Below are 17,651 nucleotides of genomic sequence, written 5' to 3'. Positions count from 1 at the left end.
AAGTCACTCATAGGAATTTTTCAGGATAAGACTTCATTCATATGGATTTGGGGCCTGACTTCACACTATAGGCAATTCCCTAAACACCTCCTATCAAAGAAAAGCAAAAAATTAAGAACAAAGTGGTCCCAGGTTGGTAGTGCACTGAAAGAGTACCCAGTAAAAGCTAATATCAATCATTTTTAGAAGAATGCAGTTTAAATTCAGGTTTCAAAGAATTCTCACAATAAAATACCAAGAAAAATGAGCTCACAGTCAGAAAATCATCAAACATAAGAAAATAAGCAATCAAAGCATCAGAAGAAACAACAAACTACACATTCAGAAACTCAAAGACTCCAGTACTGAAACTAAGGTATACAGAATATAAAATAAGAATGAGCTTCCGTTTCTATATGTTTAGAGAAATATGTTAAAGTAACCAAAAATTTTCAAAGCTGACAAGCTGATTTGAAAAGTAACAACTAGACATTCTAAAAATGAAAAATATAATAATTGGAATAATTGGAAACTCAACGAGTAGCAAAAAAAAAAAAGAATGGACACACAAAAAGAAAACACATAAAAGAGGAATCAGGAGGGAAAATAAGACCCAGGATATAGCAATAAGAGACAAAGAGATGGAAAATGTGAAAAAGTGGAAAAAAAGACAAAGAGTGACAATTAAATGGAAGACAACATATGTGTAAGGAGAGTTTTAGAAAAAGTTTTAAGCAGAGCTTATAAAGAAAAAAATGGAAGAAAAAAAGCATTTAAAGAGATAGTGACAGAGATTTTTTTCCAGAATGCTGAAAGACACTGACTTTCATAGTTAGGAAGCCAAACAGAAACCAAGCAGAATAAATAGAAAGAAAAACACACTTACACATCTCATAATAAAACAGCAGAACAATGAAAAGAAGTCCTTAGAAGTAGAGAAGAGAGATTACTCACAAAGGAAAGACAACTGGACAAACATCTGATTTTTCAACAGCAACAGTGGCAGCCAGAAAACAGGGGAAAGATAACTTCAAGATTCTGAGAATGTATTATTGAGGAGGAAAAAATAGATATAAACAGAAGTTTTCTGCCACCTGACCCTTACTAAAGGTACTTCTAAAGGATGTAATTCAAGAAGGAAAATCATCCTATAGCCTGTGACGCTAGATATAAGGGCAGGTAAAAAAAAAATTGGTAAGCATGTAGGTAAACCTAAACAGACAAGGGGGTAGAAAACAAAATAATGGTTTCTAATTTGTGAAGTTAAAAATAGTGAAAATAATAAGAGAATTAAACTCTGGTAGTTAAGGCAATCTAAGATTTCTGTATGAGGTGGGAAAAGGATAAATATACTTTAAAAGTATGTATTAAAATCCATAGGTTAACCACTTATAAAAAGTAAAAAAAGAACATAAAGGTCAAACGAGAACAAGGAAAACTAGTACAATGCTAGTTTGTACAATGTACTAGTACAAAACTAGTACAAGGAAAACTAGTACTAGGAAAAATGGAACAAGAGGGGAAAACATGTCAATCAATTTCCAAAATAGACAAAGGAGCAAAAGAGAAAAAAAAGGACAAAATAGAAAGAACAAATAGAGAACACAGAACAGAAGGGGTATAAATGCATCTAAATATATTTTTGAAAATACAACTGTATGATGTTCACAAAAAAGAAATAATCGTGGCCCAGAAATATGTGAAAAAAAATTCTCAGCCTGATTTGTCATTAGGGAAATGCAAATTAAAATCTCAAAGAAATATTTCATATCTTCCAAATTGGAAAAGGTTAAAATTTTGACATATTATTAAGTGTTACCAAGCATATGAAGCAATGCAGACTCTCATAAACTGTTTCTAGGAGTGGAAAACTGTTCTCTATATTGCCTGGTAACACTGAATATACGCCCACTGGCCAGCACAGCCAGTCTACTCCAGGCTGCTTGTGGCTAGAGGCAATCAATTATTCAGGCAGTTAATAATCAGTTATGGAGTTCCTACTGCCCAGGCCCTGTCCACCTGCCTCCCAGGCTGAAGGGATCAATATTCTGGCATCTATATAACCCGTTCTCGATGCAACAGGATGCAGGTTCATATTGATGCTGGGAATTCTTACCCTAGAGAAACTCTTGCACCTAACACTTGTAGAAGAATGTAGCAGAATTGTTCATAATAGGACATAACTTTTTAAAAAGGCAAATATCTCTCAGCTATAGAAAGGATAATTAAATTGTAGTGTATTCATTCAATGGGATGTTGTGCATCCATGAAAATGAATGAACCATGGGGCCACAGATTAACATTTATGAAGACTGATGGCTCTCAAAAATACATTGCTGGGACTTCCCTGGTGGCACAGTGGTTAAGAATCTGCCTGCCAATGCAGGGTACACGGGTTCGAGCCCTGGTCCGGGAAGATCCCACATGCCGCGGAGCAACTAAGCCCGTGCACCACAACTACTGAGCCTGCAGCTCTAGAGCCCGCGTGCTACAGCTACTGAAGCCCAAGTGCCTAGAGCCCGTGCTCCGCAACGAGAAGCCAGCAATAAGAAGCCCGTGCACCATAACAAAGAGTAGCCCCCGCTCACCACAGCTAGAGAAAGCCCGCGTGCAGCAACAAAGACCCAACTCAGCCAAAAATAAATAAATAAATTTATTTAAAAAAAAAATACATTTCTGGGCAAAGAGAGAGAGAGAAAACATTATAATTCCACACACATAAAGTGAAAAACAAGTAAAAGTAAGCAAAATACTAAATAGAGATGTGTGTAGATGTGCTAAATTATAAAGAAAAGCAAGGGAACAATTAACGTAAAATTAAGGAGACTGGTTTCTTCAGGATATGAAGGGAAAGAAAAGACACATTGAGTTCTGTTCCCTAAGTTTTACAGGTATTTGTTTTAGTGTTATTCTTTAAGATATAGAGCTATAAATAGATACGTATATGAATAATACACTGTTTTGTATAATTGATACATAAAACAATACAAATTTTTTAAATAGTGTGGTAAAAAAATTCCTTGAGTTTAAGATGAGTGTCTGTCCCCCGAGAAAGAAAAGAATGAAAAGATCTTGGGAATCTATGGGTTTCCCAAGTATTCAATATATCAAAACTTACTAGGAGGTTACATGGCTCCAAATCTCTCCTGTGGTTTGTATGTGTTCTTGGAAACTTCAAAATTCAAGAATGCCAAGCAATGGAACAGCTGCTGCCAGGATTGTGTTGTCTTATTCTGAAATTTTAAGTGTATGAATCTATAAATACATATGATTAATTTTTTTTATCAGCTAGAATTAAAACAACAAAATGAGGAAATGAGTTCATGTTTTACAATTTGAGGACATTTTAATGTGCTTGTGTTCATATCGATATTAAAGTTGATGCTCAAATGAATGTAAGGTGCTTATTTGATTTTGAATATGTTTCCCCCTTTGTATATAACATACCCTCCCAGGTAATTAATTTATTATTAAACAATTTGGTTATAAACTGGATAGAATTTTAAACTTTTGAATTCAATCCTTTTCATTTGTGCATTTGTTTGGGACTTATTTAACTGTAAGACCATTGTAAACAGTGAGTTTGGTTACCATCATAAGATTTATATACTATGTGCTAGATCTGGAACTGCATCCCAGAACTAATAAATTGTTATAACTAATAATTAGAACCTACTATCTGCTTTATGTTCATGTTCTTCAATATTCACCAAGACTCTGCAAAATAGATACTTTAATTCTCACTTTCCCTTAGGAAGTTGAGAAGTTTAATATCTTTACCTTGATTACACAAGTAGGAAGGAGGTGACTGGGATTCATTCAGACTCAATACACTACTCTATCCGGAAGGTGAAATTGGTAATACAGGTAGAAAATTTTTAATCTATGAAAATAGAATACAGTGAACAAAGACAGCATTAGAGTTTACATTAATTTTTTTAATTGATTGGCACTCAGAAATTTTGTTTTCCACTCATTTCTTTTAGAAAATCTCCAATGATTTTGTAGGGAGTCAGTAGAACTTAATCATAATGGGACTTAGAACAGCCAATCAGATGCATGGTGGGGGTGGTCAAAAGCTGCCCCAGCCCCCTAACTACAACTTGACTATTTCTCCTTGTTTGGAGCATGTTTATGGGGAATTACATAAAACAGTGCTTATCAAACTTTATGCTCTTATAAATCACTAAGATCTAATTCCTAGAGACTCAGGATATACTTGGATGATATATCAGCTTATTGAAATTGTCCAGATTATTTTATTTGGGTGAAAGCTGTATTATCAAAATAGCTGGCATATTTTCCCAGGCCAATTTTGACATTCACTGTAGTTCTATTTCATTACTTGAAAATGTGTTTCTGATATCTTTGATCAGTTATAATCTCACTCGTCAACGTTCACAATAAACCACATTCTTATCCCACCACATGACTAAATTCAGCATAGAGTATCTGTACTTCAGGTATTTGTCAGGAAAACAATTACATTGTATAGACTGTCACTGCTTATCAAAAGCTCACTTAAAAGGCAAAATATTATGGGGAATTGTCTAAAACAGTGTTTCTCAAATTTTTATATGCTTATAAATCACTACTGATCTCATTCAAATACAGATTCTGATTCAATACATTTGGGGTGGGTCCTGAAAGCTAAATTTTTAACAAGTTCCTGGATGATAACAATGCTATTGACCCATGGAGTCGGGAGGGCCTAACTAAACCTGCAGAGAATTATCTAATTTTAGTTGGTTATTGGTTTGCTTTTTCTTTGTGTACTTTTGTTTTTGAGGAATAAGAAGCAGTGGAAATCTATGTGAAAATCTAAAAGCAACACTTCTTTGGAGGAAAAATTAACAGTATATAATAAAAAACAAAGCAAAAGGGGGAAGCATACCAGCAACTCCACTACAAGGAATTTATCCTAAGGAAATTTAGAATATGCACCAAGATTTAATTACAAATATAATGCACTGCATTCCATTAAAGCATTGTCAATTGCCAAGATAACCAAAAATGAGTTATTTAATATTAAAGAAAATATGTTAATAAGAAAAGATGCTCAGAATATATCTTTGAGTGAAAAAAATAAGGTTATAAAGCATTGTTGCTATAATAAGTATGGTTGATTTTCTCATTTTTGGCTCATCTGTGTTTCCTTCAAAATATAGGTATTACGAGCATATTTATAAAAATTATTTTAACACGTGGTAAAAAGCAGATGTTAAAGGCTTTATAGGATGGTCATAATTATGTGGTAACAGTACAGGGAGAACAGAGAAGGAAGAACACAAAGACCTAAAATAATTTGAGTTTAAAAGTTGTCCTATGTGTCTGGTTCAAGGATACAACTGGAGTCAGATTAGGAATCAATCACTGCAGACAGAACCCTGAAGCAGCCTTGTGTGGCTGAGAGGATCATCGTCCTCTGATACTCTCCTAACACAACAACTGAATGGGAGTGTGTGTGGCCTCCTGATTACTACCAACCAGATCTCACCATCTGCAACCTAGTCTTCATCACCAGATCTCCTACAACTCAGAGTTTTGAGTTTGTGCCCTTGGGATGGATTTGTTTGGTCCTCTCCAGACAGCCAATGAAACCCATCCTGTCTGCAGACTCAAAGGGATCTTCTAATGAGACTGTTGGAGGAGGTTAGAAAAAAGAAAAAAAGAACCCAACAGGAGAACTGTGTGACAAAATGAGAATGGCCACGGATTCCAGAGAAGAGGAATGGGCCAAAAAGTCCATTTCAGGGCAAAGAATTAAGGATCGTACAACTCTTTCAGTCAATACAGAAAAAAAAAAAAAATTAATGCAACATCCTTAAATCATCTTTTTTTTCTTTTTCCTCTTCTTAATAATATTATCATGGTTGTGTTTTTCACTGCTTTGGAACCTTGGGTCTCTTATGTGTTCCACTTGGGGAAATGTCAAATAGCCTATTATTCATTTACTCAACAAATATTTTCTAAACCTCTAGTTTATGACAGAAACCATTCTAGGCACTGGGGTTGCACTGGTGATCTAAAATGTCCTCAGCCTTATGGAACCTACATTTAGTGAGGAAGGCCAGTAATAAACCAGTAAAGAGATTCATGATGCACTCTGAAAAAATAAAAGTAGTCGTGTTCCTTTAGGTGGGGTTCGGGGAAGAACAATCACAGGGAGTAGCATCTATCAGAGATATATAATCACATCTGCCTGATTCTGCTATTGGGAATCACATAAACATGGACATTCTGCAGTTAATTCCAGGACGTGTCTTGCATCAAGTATCAATAACAATGAATATACGATCATGGTATTTTCCTTATAGAACTAATAATGTGTGTGTGTATGTTTTCAACCTTAAAAATAAAATAGCCAGTTATTTTACCCACAAAATGGGTTTATTCGGGAATAGCAGAGAATTGCAATTTGGGACAGACAAGCTATGGTGAATCACAGGCAAGTCTGAAAAATAAAGGAGAGGGGTCTGGCTTTTGAGTAGGTGTTAGGAGGAAATAAAGAAGGGCTGTTTTGAACAAAAGTTCATTGGAGAAGAGCAAGAGCTTGAGGTTGTGGGGGACCTTCCTTCTTTTTCTGAAAAGCAGGAGATAAAATTCCCCTGTGATTAATGTCTTCCCTTGTCAAAACAATTCTTACCTTCCTTCTTCCTGCTGGTTATGCAAGTGCAAAGAGTGGTATACACGTGAGAGTTCCCCCTCAGGCTGCATGGCTCCATTTTAAATGAGGTTCCCTTTATTTATTTTCACAGTGTGTATATATATATTTGTGTGTGTGTGTGTGTGTGTGTCTGTCTGTCTGTCCTTATCTCCTTATCTTCCCCATCACCTTTATCTACTATGACCACCACTACTATTACTTTTGCTATCACTATTACTACTATAAGCCTATGATTCCTTATTTATAACTCAGAAATCCAGAAAGCTTTGAAAACCAACAAATTTTTCATAACACATATGGAGGGGAGAATTTAACTCACCTAACCTTTGGTGTCAAAACCTAACCAGAACCAACAAACAAATGACCTATATAGCAGCCTGTATCTCCCACTTAATGAGAATATTCATATGATTTACTACAAAATATTACCATGCTTTGATTACAGGTTTGATTACAGATCTACTTTTCTTTTTACCTCTCTAAAGTTTGAAATTTTCTGATTCCCAAATATGGCTGGTCCCAAGAGTTCTGAATAAAGCATGGATCTCCACACCTACGACAAGCTACAACTATCACCACTGCTGCTGCTCTTACTAAAAAACTTTGCCTTTGAGTACCTCTGTATTAGTTATTCCAATTCATTCTAACATCTCATTAGCCTAAATGAGTATAATTGAAGAGAAAATTTTGCACCTAATCCATCTACTGTTTAATGAATACACTTGACTTTTCAGACATATTTCTCTGATCATTTAAAAAAGCATATCACAACAAATCTAAGTCAATGCAATATTAACAGCCATAGCATTATCCAAAGCCTGTGGCCATAACCCAGGATGTTTATGTCTCCTGGCACTTTCTATGTCTCCTGGCACTTTCTATGCCTACTTATTATTACTACTGAAGTTTTCATTCATATTCAACATCCATGTCTGGTGCATTTTGTTTGATGAAAACAATCTAATTAGTGCTGAACCTTTCCTAGTTCATAAATTTATTCCTAAGAACATTAAAAGGAAGTCAAGTGAGACATGTTCAGTAACAGATGTTTGCCTTTTTTGGCTGCCTTTTTACAGTTTGTTCTCTTTCATTACTTTTTAAGAAATTTAGTTAATGTTCCCTTTCCTAGAGAACAAGCGTACCTAGCTTCCCAGAAGGGTGGGGGTGGGGGGATTCCCCAGGGTAGGCACAGTCTGTTCACTCCCTTAACCTAATATCTGCTCCAATGTTCTTTGCATCCAGCTTTTCATTCTTTCATCCAGGTTTTGGTAACAATCACACTCCAGCTTATCTCAGAAAGAATGTGCATGTTGACTGGAGGTTATTATAAAACTAGAACTACGACGAGCACTGTTACTAATGCCCATGGGCCTAGTGTCCCTCAAATACCTTTCCCACACGAGGACATCTCAGAATAAAGGGGCAACATGATTGACAGAATTTGATTGAATCTTTTGGCTTCTACAGTAAAGAAAGATTGTGAAGTTACTTACGAAACTAAAAATCCAGTGGTCTTTTATGATAAAAGAAAAGAGAAGTATAGATCAAGATTTCTCTCTATAAAAATATATTGATCCAAAAATACAAATTTAAAATTATCCTGTTTATTTACCTAACCTTCCACTTTTGAATATCATTTAGTGTAAACGGTATTGTGAGCTGTTTAAATGATGGTACATTGGTAAGCCTAAGTAACATTACAATCCAAATCTTGCAATCACCAAGAGTGCTTTCTTTTAAAACTTTGTGAGAATAGTTTTAAATATATATGTCTTGACCAATTTGTTGTTGGTCTATACATCTTAACCTATTTATTGCTAAAGGAATTCTGCAATGGAGTACCTCTTTCTTTTCCCAAAAAGTACTTTAATTAAGGCAACAGTAGAAATTTTTATCTAGAAGGAAAGATTTAATAAAAATAAAATAAATGATGATTATAAAATACCTAGGCCCATATAAAATATATAAAAATGTCAGGCTCAGATAATATTGCTACAAGGCAATATAACTATTAAAATGTGGGGTTTTAACTGCAACTATATACGTTAAAAAAATAATAGTTTTACCTATATGTATATATCAAAATAAATATATCATTCTTTCACAAAGATTCAAAATTTTATATTTCATAGGAAAATACATATGCATTTCAAAATTAAAATGTGAAGTTTGAAGATAATGTACAGCATTAGACATCACTGCTTGTAATAGTACCAAAACAAACAAATTAAAAGATCAGATAAGAGTAAACTGTTGGAATGCTCTTCAGTATGTCAAAAAATCATAGTCACGTAGTTAACTCAAGGCTTAAATTAAACCCAAGCCTAATTCTGTAAGAACAGAATTTTCAAAATGTAATTTCATTGATACCCAAAATGATTTTTTAAAATTTAGGAAATCATTTGAATAAATAGAAATTTTAAATTTAATAGTCATAATGATTTGTGTTAATTCTTCGAAATATCAGAAAATCAAATCAGATGACATTTTTTATCAAATGCAACCCACAAGAGGAGAAAATCATGAGTATGAAAATGATTACAATACCTCTCAAATGTGTGGAGGGAAGGAAAAGAGCAGAGAGAAGAAAATGTGATGGAGGAGAAAAAAATGAGCAAAGATATTTTACATATTATAAGTTAATTTACTATTTTTTATTATGTACTAAAATCAAGTGAATGCCCACAGTCTTCTGACAGCATAATTTGGTAAAGAATCACACAAAAATATCTAAATTTCCAAGTTAAGAGAAGAATATCCCCCTAGATTCTTACAGTTTTCTTTTCCCAAAATGGCTCAAGAAAATTCTCCAGAGAAGAGTGATAAGAAATTTCATTAAAATCTAGTCTACCCATTTCATGGTCAAAATTAAGCTAATGTGAAGCATAATGTTATATATGGAATTTCTTTTTTCATTTCTAAAAATATGTTTCTGCAAAACTAATAATTTTTTGTTTTGTTTATGAGCTGAATCTATAAGTATGTTTAAAAACAGGACAAGTGACTCTTGGTTTCTTCTCTCATATAGGACTTGTTCTCCTTGAAAGGAGGGAGATCCAAATGCCCAGAGGACTCACAGTGCATTCTTTGAAACACGAAACTATGTATAATGCAACTAGGTATTAAACCAAGTTCTATTTCCTTGTAATCTCTACTTCCTAGTGTCAAGGCTAGGCAAATTCCATCCAAGATTAAGAAAATAAAGGGATCAAATGTCTTCCTACAAGGAAGGCACTTCATGACGATGGAACTTGCTTAAATTTTGTTTCATTTCTTGCCACTTGCCCTCTTGAATGCTATACTTTTGCCACACTCAACTTCTTTCACTTCCTGAAATGCACTCTGCCCTCCCATTCAGACAACCACAACTGTTCTTTCCCCTCTGATCCTCCATCCCTGAACCCTGTCACCACCACAATAAGTATGCAAGCATGCATGCTTGGGCAGTCCCTTGCTTGTCATCTCATCCTCATTCTAGGGGTCACCAAATGGCAGAGTTCCCGTCAGGGAACATTCTGATCCCAGAGCCACTGCAACAGAGTTGTGAGTTAGCCACTCACAGAGGAGAGTTTTGCCTTACTGATGACTAATGAATAAAAGTTTTTACTCTATATGTTCATAAATATTAGATAGAAATTAACTTCTTATACAAAGTTCTGTCAATATTTGCTTTCATCCTAGCTTTTTTAAGAGCACTATTGATACTAAATTTTGCACCTCAGAATTTTGATAAATACCAGAGTTGTTTTTCACACCTACAGTCCTTCAGGTTGTGGTTTTCCAGAGTGCTTCATACATTATCATAAAGTTAGAAAACCTTGTAAAGAAGAGTTATGAAATGAAATTGCAACAACGAAGTTGGAGATGGGTGGTGTTTCCTATATTATTGAAATGTAATACTATATTTTTATATTATGCAAGGGATCATATTCACAGGTGCTCACTTACTTTGGATAAATATTATCTTTCAAGATAATTAAGGCTACAAATGTCTCAGGACTTCAGAGATCATAAAAAGTAGAATTAGTAACTTTTTCTTAGGAATGCAGTTTCTTTAACTTCATGTAAAGAAGTTTTAGGGGGCTATATGCCACTGTTTAAAATAACTGGGAATTCGAATACAATTCTAATATGATAAGTCGGCAGTTGCAGAAATGAAACATTAAAACTAAAGACATATAACATTATTGTATTATTTAATTAGAACTAAAAACATATAGGATTCAAAATACTTCAAAAAGAAAACAGAAACTCTGGCTTAGAAGGGATATTTTCTTTTAGCCTAAAGAAAGCATATCCACAGTGACTTTCTTATTTGAGCAAATTAAAATTTTGATGATTAGCTAAGCTATCAAGAGTGTTTTGAAAGCAAAATATGTTATATTTTTCTCTCCTCCTACAAAATCAAATACAGGGTTTTCTGCACCCTGTCTTCTTTCCTCTTTTAACAATGCAAACTTCTTTCTACATTCTCAACTTTCCTAGTTACTTTTGTCTTCTGGACCTGATTGAACAAACTCACATCAAGATTACTTAACACTTCACACCCATTAAGATGGCTATTAAGAAAACAGAAATATAATAAGTGCTGATGAAAATGTGGAGAAATTGGAGCACTTGTGCATTGCTAGAGGGAATGTAAACTGGTGCAACCACTCTGCAGAATAATATGATGATTCCTCAAAATATTAAATATAGGAATACAATATGGTCCAGCAATTCCACTTCTGGGTATATATCCAAAAAAAGAAAAAGAAAGGGTTCAAACAATAGTTCTACACCCTTGTTCATAGTGGCATTATTCACAATATCCAAATTGTGGAAGTAATCCAAGTGTCCACCAACAGATGAATGGATAAACAAAATATGGCATATATATTCGATAGAATATTATTCAGCCTTTTTAAAAAAGAAGGAAATTTTGACACATGCTACAGCATGGATGAACCTTGAAGACATATAAGTGAGATGAGCCAGCCCCAAAAGAAAAAGTAAAATACTTGTTGCCAGAGGATGGTGGGGAAGGAAGAACAAGGAATTAGTGTTTACTGGGTACAGAGTTTTAGTTTGGAAAGATAAAAAGGTTCTGGAGACGGATGGTGGTAATAGTTACACAGCAATGTGGGTGTACTTAACGCCACCAAACTGTACACCTAAAATGTTAAAATGGTAAATTTTATGTTATGTGTATTTTACCACAATAAAAAAAATGGCAGAAAAGATGAACTTAGAACTTGATATCTGATCCCTTCTAGTACTGTTATTATTTTAAAGGATAAATGAAAGGGGAATCCTTAATAAATAAATAAATAAATTAGACGTTCAATGGTGAAAATTAAAGATGCAGTGAGCTGCAGGAAAGAAATCTGAAGGTTTGAATCTTATCCCCTCTTACCCATTCACACCCCGCCCCCAACATAGTGGGTTTGCAAGAGTAAGATAAACCTCTAACTGGACTGAGGCAAAAGGCCTATTAATGCTCACCCAGTCTCCACTCTAGTCCACCCCAAATTTCTTTAGACAGGTACACATACCCAAAGCACCATCTATTATGCCAAAGCCATGGGTAGTAGCTCTTTGTACTCGTAATTCCCCCGTGGGCAATTCCCCAGTCTTGCATCTGGAGCTCTCCACAGTCATGTCTACTCTTGCCCAACTTATTCCCCAAAGAAATATGTTTAAATGTACTTCTTCACACAGCTAGGAGCAATCTCTAAATGATTAGTGTAAAACAGGGTAAGCAGTAGTTCATTTATTCACCTTTACTGGAAAATGAAAATGAAAACAGCCTTTTATGGGTGTTACTTTTGCTAAGGACATGTATGAATTAGCAATAGACATCCAATTAGCTGGAGGTAACTGTCTATTCTGTAATTAATTACTATGTTCTGAAAATAGTAGATTACAAAGACTTTGAATTTCACTAAACAATATTCATATAATTTCCTCATCTAAATTCATATAATTTTCCTTAATAATGTTTGTATAATACCCTTATCTAAAACAGGGATGCAATGATTTAGTTTTAGCATATTTACTCACAAAGAATTTAGCAGCAGAAGTTAAATATGATGTGATTCAAAAGTTTTGGTTTACAGAAAAAATATAAAAACTCAAGATTTTTAAAAATACTAGATAACGAACTATCCAGTAGATAAGAAAAATAATTGTTATCAGCTCTCTAATGGTGTATGGACTGAACTGTGTCTCCCCACAATTCATATGACTCCTTAAGCCCCAGTGTGACTGTATTTGGAGATGCGACCCTTAGAGAGGTAATTAGGTTAAATGAGGTCATATGGGTAAGGGCACTAATCCAATATGACCAGCATCCTTATAAGAAGAGAGGGAGACACTAGAAACACACACTGGAAAGGCCATGTGAGGACACAGAAAGGAGGCAGCTTTCTGCTAGCCAAGGAGAGAGAGGCCCCAGGAGAAAACAGCCGTACTGGCACCTTGATTTTGGACTTCCAGCCTTCAGGACTTTGAGAAATAAATCTCTGTTGTTTAAGCCACCCAGTCTGTGGTATTGTGTTATGGCAGCCCAAGAATACTAATACAAATCACAAGTCGAAAGGAAAAATAATTCATGATATAAAAAGAGGAAAGAAAAGGAAAATGAGACAGACACATTCACATACAGAGCAGAACATATAGGAGATGTAAAAATTCCAGACATCTATACAGACACCGTGAGACACAAATATTATAAAATGGCATTTTGCACTCTTTTAAGAAATCATTGCTAAAGATTTCAGAATCACATGAGTTGCTTCTACTACAGTAAGTCACCTACACACGAACAAGTTCCGTTCCGAGAGCACGTTCGTTAAGTCCAATTTGTTCGTAAGTCCAACAAAGTCAGCCTAGGTACCCAACTAACACAGTTAGCTATATACTACTGTACTGTAATAGTACTTTTCACACAAATAATACATAAAAAACACAAAAAATAAAGAAAACATTTTTAATCTTATAGTACAGTACCTTGAAAAGAACAGTACAATACATACTGCTGCTTTTACGCCTGCTTCTGGACATCCTGGGATTGAAATAAACATACTGTACTACTGTACTCTACACAGTACTACACAATAAAATACACAAAAGCACAACCACTCATACAGGACGCACGCATGTAACAATGTATGCCAGACACGTGAACTAACTTACGTGATTGGACATGTGAACACACATTTGCATCTTTGAAAGTTCGCAACTCGGAGGTTCATATGTAGGGGACTTACTGTATTTACATAGAGACATCTCAGAACTTGCTCTGATGAGCAGGTGAACTTAATGTGAAGTCCTGATTCCATCTTCAAGTCATAGATTCTCACGCCCCAGTTTGGAGAGCCCTCACTCACAAAACCATTAGTATGTGGTCGTGACATTGTCCTTGGATTGTTAAGTCCTCTTAGTGCCACACTCCTAACAAACATCTTTATTCTCCACTGGCTTCCACTGTATTTTCTTGATAGTCTAGGTACCATTACAAAAATAGTCGCTATCACATTTAGGGCAAACCACTGTGATGATCACTTTGGCTATTACCACTCTTCAAACAAAAACTAATATACATATTTAGGAGTTAAGGTGATCAGCAAGATTTACACAAAATAAGACAACAGAACAAAAGCACTGCTTCAGAAAAAAGATGAATTTCAATGGGGAATCATTTTAGGAATGAAATATGCCCATAGTAACATCTTACATGTTATATCAAAATGAATTCAATCATTTGCTAGAAAAATGGTAATGCAACTCTATGTCCGGTTTTACAAATACTTACACTACAATAATCCTGAAATACTGACGATGATCCAGAGAAACTAGGCCAACTGGAGTCATGAGTCAAACAGGAAAACCTTTTAGACACTACTCCTCTCCAATCATAGAACGCTCTGTCTGTTGGAAATATCAATGCAGGTTAAAAGAATATTTATCCAGGAAAAGTACACACTGATCATACTGCTTAGTGTTACAAAGAGGAACGTAAATCATCTTTATGGCCCCACTATTCTGTATTAAAATCACATCTTTTCATCTACCATAACAAGATGAGGAAGTGATAGCACTGCATAGAGGCTTCAGTTAATGGGCTTCCTCACACAGTAAAGCTCTCGTGTTTTTATTACATACAGTGTGCCCATCAGAAAACTAATAAGTTCATTCTTTTGATTCTTCTCTTCAAGAACACTGACTTCTTTTTTAAGGGAGGCTTAAAGCAAAATCAGATTTGTGAATAGCACTTATGAAAACAAAAGAAAACCTCCTCTCCCTGTTACATAAGCACTTTAAAAGAGAATTCAAAATTATTATCAAGGTGCTAGTTTTGATATTGTGAAGTAAATAAAATTATTGAAAGTATTTAAGGTAAATAGGTTGGAAGAGCAAAAGGTTAGCCAGTACATGCCCACATATTTCTTCTGTCTCATGGTAGTTATGTGGGATTTCTGCACAAAATTTTTTAATGAAGAGGAGATTTCAGATTTATTTGTCCACTTATTTCTCAGAAATACAATTTAATCCTGCCATCCAAATGAATCAATCTATTTTTACATTTCCAATTTTCTTTCTAATACTCATTCATATACATATCTTCTTTCCTGAAATTTTTAATTTAATAGAGTCCTCCATGGACCAGTTAATTTCATATAAATTTAGAGAAAAATCAGAAGGAATGTATTCTCTCATTTCATTGCTTCAATTTATTTATAGGACCATAAGTTAAGTGTCCTATATATAGGGAGGTAGAGTAGTAACATAAAATAATAAAAATGTGATATTATCTCAGAGACATTCTAATCAATATACACACACATATCCTACCCCATCTTAATTTTACATATATTTCCTCAATTTCAGTCAGTCTCTGCCCTCTATCAAAAAGGAAAAATCTCTAGGAGAGGCACCATAACAAATTATGTATCTCAATCACAACCCAATATGAAGAAATGAATATCTTTAATGGAAGCGAATGCCAATAATGGGTAGATCATAGAGAATCTGAAAAGATTAGTATCTGAGAAGAGGATAGCAAAGGAAAGGCCATACACGTCATCCTTTACTGGGGACTTTCATAAACCCAGGGGGATATAAAAGGATAGCATAGGAGTGTTAGAGATGTGTATACCCCACATTTCTTATGAAGCTTTTTTGACTAATTTGAAGCATTTCTCAATTTACTAGCACTATCCCTATTTCGCCCACTTCCTTCAATGAACTTCTACAATAAATGTTCTCACTATTTTAGATAACAGAGCATCTCTTTCCAATCTCCTTTTTAAATGTATAAACTCCTCCAGGGCGAGGACAATATCTTACTTGGAATTGCTCTGTGATTCTGGTTCATTAGCAATGTGATTAAAGTTACTATGTAAACACTGGTGAACTAGAATTAGCCTCACAAGGTTAAATCTCACAGGCAAAAGGGAATCTTCCTGATCACTGAAGAGCCCAACCTCAAATGAAACTAAATGCTATATGACTTATTTTCCAAGAGATTCCAGAGCATTTCAAATATTTTATCTTGTTTACCCACAAAACAGACTCATATAATCAAGAAGGCCATACATTATTTTCTCCAGTATACAGGTATCACACTAGAAAATATAGCTATAACTTTTCCACTTCAGGAAGCAGTAAAGTCTCCACTAAAATCCTCAAGGTAATCATTCACACACTGATCTATACTAATGACTCCTCCTCAGAAGCTAAGCACAGAAGGTGACATGCAACAAATTCCAATTTATTCCACAAAGTCAGTCGAAAGTTATAAGCTGATAGTTTGAAGAAGACCAAAGTCATACATCAGACTAAATCTTCACAAACCCTTCACAGAGCCAACAAGCTTCACAGATAATGCCAAAGAGAAATTAAGATTCTGAAATCTAAGGGTGTGGGGGGGGGGGGAAGCAAGAGTAGGCTGTATATTGATAGGTGAAAAAATAAGAAATCTTGTTAGAACTCCCAGTTTACCAGCCAGCAGGACAAAATAAAATACTCTGAGATTAAACAAATCTGGGGAAAATACAATAGCAAAATTTGGAAAGAAACCAAAATATCCCATCAGATTAACAAGGAGTTATTAGCTAACTCTGAACATTAAAAAAATTGTTAAATATCCATACTGATGTCTTTGTGTCCTTGTGTTTCCTCAATACTTATTTAGACTCTTTGAAAAACTTTATTATACCACTAGTTCATGTTATTTTGTTGTCTTCTTCAGATCTCATCTCCCTATCTAGACTTGCGAGTCTTTAACTTGCTTTGTATTCTCCATAATATTGAATACAGTGCTGTGCCCCAAGCATATGTTTAGTATATGCTACTGCACTGACTTGGTATTGGGTGAAAGGCCACTCAGGAAACTGCTGAGAGTGAAAGGCCCCATGTAATACAACTGATATAAACATCTGAAAAAATGGAAGAGTCTTTAAAAAGGGATTTTTAAAATTCTTTTTTTCAGGACCAAATATTTTTTTCATCAGACCATCTTCCCTCTCTTGATATTTATCTTGATGTTTATAATGGTAATCGTTTTTAAATACATATGAGTTGGGGGTGGCTTTTTATTTCCCATTTTCATTCAAATTTATGCAGTTAACGATGAGCCAATTATTTACACAGATGAGAGGGATTTTCAAAATCTAATAAGCATAATTACTTTAGAAACAAATTATTTAGATGAGTCACAGAAAACTGGTAAGATTGTATCTGGTGATATTGCCAAGAAAATGAGGAAAGGAACAAGGGAAAGGAGGGAGGAAGGAAGGATCTCTAACTAGGTAAAACATTCACCACTTTTCTGTGATCTTTGTAGTGCCAAGCATTTCCTCCATATTGCAAATTGATAGATTTGTCCAAATTGTCTGAATATCAGCACAAAACCCAAAGACAATAGGATTTTAAACCTTTCAAATATATTGTTTCAGTCAACAAAGAAACCAAACGTTCATAGGAAATAATCTATGCAACTGCCTCTGATAGAGCCAGAGAA

General features: G+C 34.7%; 1 protein-coding gene across 1 annotated transcript in view; it reads right to left on the bottom strand.

Moving 5' to 3' along the window:
* IQCM (IQ motif containing M) overlaps window positions 1–17,651 on the bottom strand; it is a 349,608-nt gene that overhangs the window by 237,655 nt on the left and 94,302 nt on the right. The window contains exons 7-9 of the mRNA XM_067734648.1: window positions 17,145–17,154; window positions 14,442–14,557; window positions 5,940–5,948 (exon numbers count right to left, since the gene is read on the bottom strand). Of these exons, the coding sequence (XP_067590749.1) occupies window positions 5,940–5,948; window positions 14,442–14,557; window positions 17,145–17,154 (135 nt within the window). The remainder of the gene's footprint in view (window positions 1–5,939; window positions 5,949–14,441; window positions 14,558–17,144; window positions 17,155–17,651) is intronic.

The sequence above is a fragment of the Pseudorca crassidens genome, chromosome 4, assembly GCF_039906515.1.
Source record: "Pseudorca crassidens isolate mPseCra1 chromosome 4, mPseCra1.hap1, whole genome shotgun sequence".
NCBI lineage: Eukaryota > Metazoa > Chordata > Mammalia > Artiodactyla > Delphinidae > Pseudorca > Pseudorca crassidens.
Note: the sequence above shows the minus strand (reverse complement) of the source record. Positions and strands in the feature narration are given on the sequence as shown.